The sequence below is a fragment of the Dromiciops gliroides genome, chromosome 3 (genome assembly GCF_019393635.1).
Source record: "Dromiciops gliroides isolate mDroGli1 chromosome 3, mDroGli1.pri, whole genome shotgun sequence".
In the NCBI taxonomy this organism is placed as follows: Eukaryota; Metazoa; Chordata; class Mammalia; order Microbiotheria; family Microbiotheriidae; genus Dromiciops; species Dromiciops gliroides.
In genome coordinates, this window is record NC_057863.1 from 226,587,454 (window position 1) to 226,599,876 (window position 12,423).

At 36.7% G+C, this 12,423-nt stretch overlaps 1 protein-coding gene across 4 annotated transcripts in view; it reads right to left on the reverse strand.

The window, feature by feature from the left end:
- WWC3 (WWC family member 3) overlaps positions 1-12,423 on the reverse strand; it is a 212,791-nt gene that overhangs the window by 123,074 nt on the left and 77,294 nt on the right. For all 4 annotated transcript variants that reach the window (XM_043996696.1, XM_043996697.1, XM_043996695.1 and 1 more), the window contains exon 2: positions 3,563-3,672. In XM_043996696.1, the coding sequence (XP_043852631.1) occupies positions 3,563-3,672 (110 nt within the window). The remainder of the gene's footprint in view (positions 1-3,562; positions 3,673-12,423) is intronic.

The window sequence follows — 12,423 nt, forward strand, 5'->3', positions numbered from 1 at the left end:
GTAAGGTAATCTTTGGCAGTTAGGTGGAGCAGTAGGTAGAGCCCAAATCCAGCCTCAGAAGCTGGATGACCCTAGGCAAGTAACATAACCTCAGTTTCCTCAATTATAAAATAAAGATAATATCAGCACCTACCTCACAGACTTGTTAAGAGGATTAAATGAGAAAATATTTGTCAAGTGCTTAGCATAGTGCCTGGCATGAGGCAGGCACTATATAAATGCTTATTCTCTTCCTCCCCTGGTGATATCATTATAATTGTCAGTAGATTACAATTCCTTTTCCATTCAACCTAAAACCTCTGCATGTTTGGTGTGGGAAATGTATTGCTGCACCTATACAAGTGCTGCTAAAGGTAGAGAAAAATCACACACTTTGGTTCCATTACAAATTTATGTTATACAATCTCAACTGGGTCCTCACTGCTGCTAGGCGATCCTATCTTCCTCCCTCAGCAACTCAGTATTCCACCATCCATAATAGCTTTCCTAAACCTTTTCCTCTCTCTTCAAGACTTTGAGAGATCCCTCTACCCCCACTCTCTCAGCTGAGACTCTTGTCTCATATTTTACAGAAAAAAATTGAACTCTCTCTTCTCCGCTCTTCCTTCCCTCCTCCCCACTCACCATGAACTGCCTCTTTTTTCTTCTTCCTCATCTCATATCACTCATTTGCCTTCTGCCACAATCTCCTCCTTCACTCCCATCTCACATGAGGTGGTCTTTCTCCATACCAAGGATAACTCCTCCACTTATTCAAGTAATCCCATTCTATCCCATTTCTTTCATCAGATTGTTCCCTCTGTAATTTATAATCTATTGTCAAGTTCTACTTGACAAAGTCCTTTGTAAATTAGCCCTCTCCTATCTTTCCAGTCTTCTTAGGCTTTACTCCTTGCCATATACTTTTCAATCTTTGCTATTCCACAAACAAGACACCCCATCTCTAAGCTCCAGGCATTTTCTCTGGCTGTTACCCATGCCTGGAATACTTTCCTTCATCATTTCTACCTCCTGCCTTTACTGGCTTCATATAAATACCAACTAAAATCCCATCTTCTACTGGAAGCTTTTCTTAATTGTTAATTTCTTAATTCTAATGCCTTCCCTCTCTGAATTATTTCCTGTTTATCCTGGTTATAACTTATTTGCACACATTTGCTTATTTGTTGTCCCCCTCATTGAATTGGGTGTTCTTTGAAGGCAGGCACTGTTTTTTGCCTTTTTTTTTTTTTAAATCCCCAGCACTTAGCAGAGTGTAAACACATAGTAATGTTTATTGTCTGGCTGACTCACGTCAGACATAGCTTCCATTGTAAATTAATTGGTGAACTATGTGAATTTGATTATATTCAATCAGTTACCAGAGCCTGTTCAAATCGGTGAACTTAGAAAATTGAATTTCTGAACCTGAAAAGTGAAAGACAGCTAGAATAGTATGCCACACTTTCATTATTTGTATCATTGTTAGATTAAAAACTCCTGAAATTCTGGGACTATGTCTTATCATCCCATAGTGCCTGTCATATAACAAGCATCATATGTGTTTAGAATGTGAAAGATGATGGTTCCATTGTAATGTCATGGTCAAATCAATTCTGGAATATTGTATTCAATTTTGTACCTCATATTTTACAAAAGACATTAATAAGATAGAGTATATTTGGAGGAAGTTTACCAGACTAGTCAGGGCACGAGAATTATCTGAGAGAAGATTTACAATGAGTAAGTGTCAAGTATTTCAAGGGTTGCAACAAGGAAGATGCATTAGACTTACTGTTCTTTGTCAGCTATGGCAAAACTGGAGACAGCGTGGTATGGTGGAAGGGATGGTAGAATTTGAAGTTAGAGGACCAGGGTTCAAATCTCAGTTCTATCACTTATTACCTTGTGTGATCTCAGAGTATCCTCAATTCTCTTATCTGTAAACTGAGGGGGTTTGACTAGATGACCTCTAAATATATGATTCTATGGTCTACGAATGGGTTCAAAGTCACAAAATACCAGATTTCAGCTTGACAAAAGAAGAAAAAATCCCAACTTCTCAACATTTGAAATTGTTTAAAATGCAATAGACTGCTATAGTGAACAGGGAGTTCTCATAACTGGAAATCATCAGGAAGAGGACTGACAACCATCCCTAACAGGGATATTGTCAGGGGAATACCTGTTCAGGTATAGACTGGCATACATGCCAGCTATGCCTCCAAGATACATCCAGCTCTGAAATTCCATGAAAATATATGTAGAATGGGGGGCAGCTAGATGGTACAGCGGATAGAGCACCAGCCCTGGATTTAGGAGGACCTGAGTTCTAATCTGGCCTCAGACACTTGACACTCACTAGCTGTGTGACCCTGGGCCAGTCACTTAACCCCCATTGCCTTGCCCCCCCCCCAAAAAAAAAAAGGAGGCAAAGAAAATATATGTTGAATGAATGAAAAAAAAATGAAAGTCAGAATGCATAGCCATGGTAAGACTAAGCATAATGAGCCTCTTTACTTAAATTACTACAGAATATTTTAAAAAATAGATGAATAGGATGTGGAACCTATGTGGAAATGGTGGACAGAAATAGCCGTAGTGCTGGCTAAGTGCTGAAAGTCAAGGGAGCAGTTTACAGCTCTCATAAGAAGTTAAAGACAGCCACTAAATGGTTTAATAAAGGAACCTAAATTCTCAAAATAATCAATACAAACTTTTCAGTTGGAGTCTTTTTGGACCAGCTGAATTATTAAATGGATGAACAAGCATTTATTGACCTTCTACTATTGCTGGCTCTATGCTCAGTTCTGGGAATACAAGACTAAAGGAACAGACTCTGCCCTCAATGAACTCCCATTCTAATGGAAGATATGACAAATAGAAAGGAACAAAGGCCAATGAAAGGAGTTGTGACCTGGGGAATGAGCGAGATTGTGAGTGAAGATATAGGATAGTCAATTGTCACACTCTTTCAAAGGTAATGTTGATTTAATATGGTTTCCAGAGGAAAAATAATAGAACTCAAGGAGTTTGGGTTATCTTTCTATATCTGTCCCCTGAACAAAGAACATATGGCCTTCTGGCATTATAAACTCAAATGAAATTACTATTAGGCAAAACAAAGCTAAAGTGAACAATTAAGCATTATTCCAGGAACTTTTAAGTCCCATTTGCAATAAACTATCATCTCACTATAAGAATGTTTCAGCTTCCAGACTAGATAGCAAATTTAATCTGTATATTAAGATATTAAAAGGAAGTTGGTGTCTTTTATTAAACATATTATGCTCCATCCTTAGCAAAAGCAAGCACAATACAATTAGTATAAAGGTTTTACACTTTCATGAATTCAATAATATGAAAAGACTTCAGATTGTTTTTTCTTTCCAATGATAGCTATATTGGGAAATATTCATTGATTTACTCAATAGATGATTTTTTTAATCTCTTGGTAACTTCTTAAGAATCAACATGTAAAACTTAGCAAAAACTTCACATTAAGTTTCACTCTTATTAAGTGCTCTGTTTCTTGGTAAAAATAAGCAAAATACAAATGTTTAAGTTCTATCATTCTACTCACGATTTATGTGGTCCATGTAATAGATTCCAATTTGTTGATCGTAGACAGTTTCCCACCCTAAAGGAAGTTCATCCCCAACACAGTCAGCAAAAGTTAATGGCTTTGTAATCCTGTAAAACATAACAATGAAAATATAGTTAAAAATCTATTCAGCTTGAATTTTAAGATCTTAACCAAAGTTAAATTTTCTTTTGCCACCCAATAAATCCTAATATTCTAGCTATTTGGGATATTAAAACTTCAATTATTTTCAAATTATTACTTCAGTTTTCTACTTGAAAAGTCACACTGTGGGGGGCAGCTAGGTGGCGCAGTGGATAAAGCACTGGCCCTGGATTCAGGAGGACCTGAGTTCAAATCTGGTCTCAGACACTTGACACTTACTAGCTGTGTGACCCTGGGTAAGTTACTTAACCCTCATTGTCTCGCAAAAAAAAAGGAAAAAAAAGAAAAGTCACAGTGAGACAGTACAGAGTTTCTTGCATATAGTAGGTATTTAATAATTTCTTGTTGACTTATAATGAAAAATGCTATCCACCTCTGGGGAAAAACTTATGGAATCTGAATACAGACTGAAGCATACTTTTTAAAATACTTTTTTTGAAGCATATTTTTTTAAACCTTTATTATTCTTGGGGTATTTTTTTGGTCTGCATTTTCTTTTGCAACATGGGTAATATGGAAATTTTTGTATGACTGCTCATATTTAATCTATATAAAACTGCTTGTCTCCTCAGGGAAGGGAGAGGAGAAGAAGGAAGGAAGAAAATTTGGAAATCAAAATTTTAAAAACTGAATGTTAAAAATTTGTTTACATATAATTGAGAAAAATAAAAATTGAATGTTTTTTTAAAAATAACATAATAATAATTACTCATTGACATAATTGACAGTTACATAACAAGTAAGACAGGCTTTTTTCTTCTAAGCTGCATATTTAATTGTTTATAGAATGGTATGCAACCTCTGAGTAACAATATGAAAGCAGAAATGTACTATCAATTCCATTCCTTCAAAGCTCTTTCAAAATGGACACAAAATATCAAAAGATCATAGATTTAGAACTGGAAGGGCCCTTGAAGGACACCTTGTCTTAAATGTGAAAAAAATGAGGCCCAGAGAGGTTATATAAATAAAGGAACATTAAGCTTAGTGAGATTTCATAAAGCAATACAGAAACCTGTAAACAAAAAAGCAATAGAAACCTCCATCTCTCAATTAAGCATTTTAAAAAACACCTATGGGGGAGCAGCTAGATTGCGCAGTGGATAGAGCACCAGCCCTGGAGTCAGGAGTACCTGAGTTCAAATCCGGCCTCAGACACTTAACACTTCCTAGCTGTGTGACCCTGGGCAAGTCACTTAACTTCAATTGCCTCACTAAAAAAACAAAAAACAAACAAAAAAAAAACAACACCTATAGGGGGCAGCGAAGTGGTGCAGTGGATGGAGCACCACCCCTGGAGTCAGGAGTACCTGAGTTCAAATGCAGCCTCAGACATTTGACACTTACTGGCTATGTGACCCTGGGCAAGTCGCTTGGCCCCAATTGCCTCACAAAAAAACAAAAAAAACAAAACCAAAAAAACCCCCACCTATAATGTGCCAGGCACTGTGGCACTGTATTAGGCAGCAGTCACATAGCAATTTTGCAATTTACTATGCACTTCATACTTCAAAGTGCCAAAAATTTTCTAATAAATACATACATCTTTTTTGAGGTAAACCTCATGCTAAGCAGGACCCCCCCCCCCTTTTATTTCTACCTGCGATGGGACTTTTTTAGAAACTTCCCAGTTACAATTAAAACATGTGATTTACAGGAAAAATTTAGTAACTCATCTATTGTGTAAAACAAATAATGCCTATAATCTCCCAAATTTAACCAACCATCCATCCATTAGTCTAGGTGTACAAAAGTATGCTAAACAGTGCCATGTAAACCAAAATTTCACTAGCACCCTTTACCATATGACACATACTGCAAAAAAGTTCCTACTCCTATCAATGTAAGCTACAGTGTGTAGGGGTGGTCAGTGTAGGAGGCATGATTCATTCTCTCTCTCTCTCTCTCTCTCTCTCTCTCTCTCTCTCTCTCTCTCTCTCTCTGGCAGGGCAATGAGGGTTAAGTGACTTGCCCAGGGTCACACAGTTAGTATGTGTCAAGTGTCTGAAGCTGGATTTGAACTCAGGTCCTCCTGAATCCAGGGGCAGTACTCTATCCACTGTGCCATCTACCTGCCCCTGGGAGGCTTGAATTTCAAACATGGTTTGGTAACAGGGTCTTGTGGTATCAACAATTATTCAATAGAGAGGGTAGGGGCCTTAGAAAATCACACACACAAAGCCTCAAAGCCAAACTAATTTAATTTTAAAATAAATATATAAGAGGATTTAGAGAGGCAAGATAGAAAAGGAGATCCATGTTCATGTACCAGCATTCTTACTTCTATAGTACTACTTCCTTCTACTTATCATATTTACTAGTTGAGTAATACTGAATAAGCTGCTTAATTTCTCTGACCCTTCATTTCTGTAAAATGCAAATAATTGTTCATATAATGCCAACCTCAGAAGGATTGTTGTTGTGAGGAAAGCATTTTGTAAATCTTAAAGTATTATATAATTGAATTAATGAAAGTATCATCATCATTATTTATATTACCATTAACATGAGTCACTTCAATGGATTCGTGATCTCTTCTTGATATAACATTCTCTCCAATGTACAGACTACATTCCATGCCTAACTTCTTATCAAATGAAACATTTATCAATTTAACTCAATTCTATATACATTTATTAGGGGCCTATTATATGCAAAGGCCCCAAGACCACAAATTCAAAAAAGAAAACAAAAAGATCTCTATTGTTAAAGAAACTACATTCCATGGGGGTTAAAGGGAGAAGAATAGGAACAAGTATTTATTAAGCACCTACTACATGCTGCTGGGGCAGCTAGATGGCGCAGTGGATAGAGCACCGGCCCTGGATTCAGGAGTACCTGAGTTCAAATCTGACCTCAGACACTTAACATTTACTAGCTGTGTGACACTGGGCAAGTCACTTAACCCCAATTGCCTCACCAAAAAAAAAAAAAAAGAATGGTGAGGTAAGATCAACAGTGCCTGACAACTAATATGGGTAATGGAAGGGAAAAGTCATTGGTAGCTCTAAAGTTAAGAACCTGGATGACTAGAAGGATAAGGACACCTTTAAAAAAATTGGGAAGTTTGTAGAAGTGGCATATTTAAGAGTTAGAAAATTCTGGTTTGGAAAAGAGGCCAAAAAGAATCCAAGAGCATTAGAACAGTTTTGAAAGCTACATGTTGAAATTATTATATGATTGAAAAGAAAAGTAAGCTCTAGATAGGAGCCACTTGTTCTATATAAAAGAAAATGCTTGCTTTATTTGGTTTCTTAAATTCAGAAGTTGAAAAAAAGGATAATTCTCTTTCAGACATAAGCTGTCTCTACTGGACATCAGGAAATGGCTAGTAAAGAGCTGATACATGATGGAAATGCAAGAGAGAGATTAAAGCTGCATATACCATGGGAGTAATCTACACAGAGATGATACTTGAACTCTCCAGAGTTAATGAGAGCTCTAAAGAAAGCATGGGCAAAAAGAGAAGAGAGCCCAAACTGGAGTCCAGAGCTACAATCACACTTTGGGGGGCAGGAGATGGATAAAAAAGGAGATAGAAAAGGATAGGTCAGAGAGGTAGGAGGAGAATTGGGTGAACACTGTCAAAGAAGCCAAAGGAGAAAGTATCCAGAAGAAGGTGAACAGTCAGTAGCAAAAGCTACAAAGAGGTGATGTTCTTTCAGAAAGTCCTCCAACATGGGGGCACCTAGGTGGCACAGTGGATCAAGCACCGGCCTTGGAGTCAGGAGGACCTGAGTTCAAATATGGCCTCAGACACTTGATACTTTCCCAGCTCCTTCCCTACCTCTGTCCCATACTTCAAAAATGTATAAAATTAAAATGAAAGAAATTCTTTGGAAGACAAAATAAAACGTTCTTAAAAAATAATAATAAACGTTTTTATTTAAAGTTTCGAGTTCCAAATTTTATTGCTCCTTCCCCCCTTCCCATAGATGGTAAGCAATCAGATGTAGGTTATACATGTGCAATTATGTAAAACACTACCATATTAGTCATTTTGTATATGAAACCATGAATAAAAGAAAGTGAAAAATAGCATGGTTCACTCTGTGTTCTTTGGAGGTGGATAGTATGCTTCATCATTAGTTCTCTGGAATTGTCTAATGTTGTTGAGAATAAGTCCTTCACAGTTCTTCATCAAACAATATTGCTTTGTGCACAATGCTTTCCTGGTCCCGCTCACTTCACTATATACATATATAGTTCATACAAGTCTTTCCAGACCTTTCTGAAGTTATCCTGCTTATCATTTCTTACAAAACAATAATATTCCATCACCATCGTATACTATAGTTTGACCATTCCCCAATTGATGGGCATTCTTTTGGTTTCCAATTCTTAGCCACCACAAAAGGAGCCGCTATAAATATTTTTGCATAATAAAATCTAACAGAAAGGAGTGACCATCTTTGTACCCTAGCACCTTGAATATAATAAGCACTTACCAAATTCCAATCGATTATTACTCAGTGCTAGATTTGAGTTCAAACATTAAACAAAAATCAAAAGAACAAATATTCACTGAGCATACACTAGGTCTAAAGCACTGTGCCCTGTCTAGCCTTTGAAATTAGAGACTTTAAATTTAAGTCTTACTTAGACTGAATTAGCTGTTACTTAGCTATCGGACACTATTTGCTAGATGTGCATTTTAATTCAGAGAACGGTGCATTGTTAACATCTGGCTTTAAAACTCTGATCCTATGGAAAGATGTGGGCAACAGTCTCAATAATAGCATTCAGAATAACTATGTTTGTTTTTCTGGTGGCTATTTGGAACAAGCCTTTCCTAATTATTTCTCACATGGAGCACATACTAAGTCTAGCATACTAAACTATACAAGTGCCAAAATGAAGTTGTAATACCATAAAGGAAGGTGTAGGTGGGTGACATTACTTCTCTACTGTAGAAACCACTACAACATTAAATATATCAAAGAGACATTTATTACTAGAGACACTGATATATGTTGAATGTCATTTAATGTTAATAACAACCCTTCCTTGTTAAGGTTTTACTTGAAAAAGTTTAGCATTTACTTGAAGAAGCAGAAATCCAACCAAGATATGAGCTCATTCACTATTCCTTACACTGAGACTCTTAGTTACTGCTTCATATCCAAAGCAAAAGCAAATAAAAGAAATTGGGTCTATAGATATCTGGTGACAGGAGATGCTCTTCCATAAATTTGCCAGTAAGATTGTTTTGCTTTATCATGTTTTCAGTTCATTATTTAAGCAAGAAGTCAAAGTTTGACTCCTCCCCAAACCTTCCCAAACTGACCAGATCTGAATAATTCCCCCACTTTTTAAAGCCCAAATATTTGCTTCTAACTCCTCTTAAATTATGTGTTCAATTATTTCAATAGGCATAAACCTGCTAATAATAGAGTATCAGTTTATTCCCAGCAGGACCAGTAACTTTAGCAACGTAACAACCTATCCAATACCCTTGTTAACAATCTAAAGAAATGTGCAAAGAATATAAACAGGAGGTAAATGAGTTTACCAGGCCATTATGTTTTGTGTAAAATTGTACAAAAGTTAAAATCTCATATGAACAACTATCAGTAAAATGTCCAATTCTGTCTTCTCCAGATCCTGGCCTGACAGCTTTGTTATTGTGAATGAGTTGGTGTTGAGGCTTAGAAAACCATCTTAGTGCCAGAACACCTAGGTTCAAGCCTCACTCTGACACATACTTTCTCAGTGATCCTAAACAAGTCACTTAGCCTCTCAGTGCTCGAGGCAACTCTCTTAAAATTATAAATTTCAGAAAAGGTGCCATCTTGCATGAATAGAAGGGAGTTCTCTATCAAATTGCAGCTCCTTCTCCTATTACTTGCTAATTTATTTACATCCATGTCTCTTAGAAGGCCACTCCTATATAACATAAGCACTAAGAAGTCCTAGACTAATAGAAGAATGATGTAGACCAATGATTTCCAACCAGTTGTGTTGGTACCCCTTGGAAAGTACAAAATTATTACAAAGAGTTAGCAAAATCATATATGCAATGAGAAACATCATTTTGATCTTCTTTTAAAGACCACATAATTGAAGTACAAACGTAACTATAAGGCGAAAAGGGCAGCTATGTAAGATGCTTTGATGTTAAAAAGTAATTAAGGGGCAGCTAGGTGACGCAGTGGATAAAGCACCGGCCCTGGATTCAGGAGTACCTGAGTTCAAGTCCGGCCTCAGACATTTGACACTTACTAGCTGTGTGACCCTGGGCAAGTCACTTAACCCCCATAGCCCCCCCCACACACAAAAAAAGTAATTAAGAGCATTGAACTGGGAACCAAATCAGCTTAGCTTAGATGTGCTTCTTGATTGGTTCCCCATCTCCAATTCCTCCCCTTTTCCAATTTTCTGTAACTGCTTCCGAAGTACAAAGGATTGCCTTGAATAGTTAACTTCCTTACTCAAAAACCTTCAACAACTCCCTATTGCCCATGGACAATAGTCTAGGAAGTGAAAATCCCAACAATTCCTACAATAGTCCAGTAGTCAGTCCACATTAGCTAGTAAGGGGTTGCCACTGCAGTCATCATCACCAAAAGTTTTATTGCACACTGTTTCTTTGGCTTGAATTACCTTCCCCCTACTACTCACCAAAAACTAAATTCTATCATTCTTTCAAAGCCAAGCTCAAGTCATGGAGAGGAAAGATCACAGGATCTGCAATGTGAGAGCAAGGATTCAAGTCCTGCCTGTTGTTCTGTTGTTTCAGCCATGTGGGACTCTTTGTGACCCCATGTGGGGTTCTCTTGGCAGAGATACTGGAGTGGTTTGCCATTTCCTTCTCCAGCTCCTTTTACAGATGAGGAAAGTGAGGCAAACAGGGCTAAGTGACTTGCCTAAGGTCCCACAGCTAGTAAATGTCTAAGGCTAGATTTGATCTCAGGGAAAAAAGACTTTCTGACTCCAGGCTGGGCCCTCTTATCCACTGAACTATCTAGTTGCCCTTACTATGGAACTAATAAATACAAGAAATCTGACAATGAACTTACCCTCTAGTGTTCAAGGTACTATCAAGTACCAACCGATAACAGGATTGATTTTTAATTAAAAAAAAAAAAGAATGAAAGGATTGAACTAAATGATCTGTAAGCCTAGAACTGGGAATCACCTTAGAGATCATCCAGTTCAACCCTTTCATTCTTTTTTTTTTTTTAAGCTCCTGGAGCACTTTCTGTCTATCTGCCCCATTCATTGACTGTCTAGCATTATTACTTAATTTGTAAATGTTACCATCTAGATTATAAGTTGCTTGAAGGCAGAGGCCAGTGCCCCTCTTTGCATCCCCTGTACAAAGAGCAACAACTTGTCCATTCAGTAATGTCTGTTAACTCAATAATTTGCAAAACATACAATAGCACAGGCCAATTAATCATCACCCTGAGCTGACTTCAGCCTTACTATTTTCCATAATACTGTAATGCGTGAGCATACTGTACCATGGAAATAACAGTGCATTTTTTAAGATGCAAAACCCACCAACACAACATTTTGAAAAATATGTCAAAATTTTCTTAAAATATTCTCCTATTCCTTCCAAATGTAGTTACAACAGAAAAGAATAGTAGCATTTCTTTTCTCTGGGAAGACAAAAACTCTTTCTAGTTACTGTTTGCAAAAATCATACACACCAATCGTGTTTTAATATAAACAAATAAAAAAGTTTACATGATAAAATCGTACCACTTCTTTCCACTGCAATGAACAGACTTCTGGCTACATCACAGCAACTCTGAGAGCACTCAGAAGATCGATAAAATGGGATTCTAGCTGACTATTGAAAAAGGACAGAAAGAATATAAAGTAACTCTTTATCAATGTAATTCATATTTCCTCATTTTATATCAGTATGGCCCATCCATAATTTATGAGAAGCTAACAGACAAAAGGGAAAACAACTCATTATATTTTATTTTCTGGAATTAACTTAAATATCAAAAATATAAATCAATTTGTGGCAGCTGGCACACAGATTACAGACACAGCATGTTTACAATTAGTCAGGATAGCCTAGACATTACTAACAGTTCTTGAACTGGTTGCCACATGAATTACAAAATTTTTTTCTCTATGACTTTTGGCAAAGGCACAATCTTTCTTGTGCTTTTAACCTTTGGGATTTAAAAAAAGCAGAATATTTGTATTTTATCTCCTAAAATTATATATTCCAGTTTTATTACACTTGTTACTAGAGTCAAATCATTATAGTAACTAGTTTAATGATTAAAGGAAAAAGTCTGTGGTTTTTCTCAATTATCTTGAAACTGGGAACAGTTTGAAGACTTAATGACCAGCGTTATCTAGGTAATAAACAATTCTCCACATAGTATTAGTAGCTGACATAAGTATCTGTAAGGTTTGACAACCTATATCATCTCCTTACAGCAGTAATTTTGGTGAAGTAAGCACTCAAGGTATTATTGTTGCCTACCCTTTTTACGATGGTAGAAACAAGGTCAAAAAGGTTAAGAGATGGACAGTGAAGGAAAAGCCTATATTTAATGAGCTCCTTTTAAAACTTTTTTTAAATCCCTTACACATGATTATAAATAAATGTCCCAGTTACTCAAAGGTCCAGACTTCCAGAACGGAAAAAAAAAAAAAAGGATCACAGCCAAGAATCTAGAAGTCAGTCCAAAAGGCCTATGAAATACCAAAATAGATGTCCT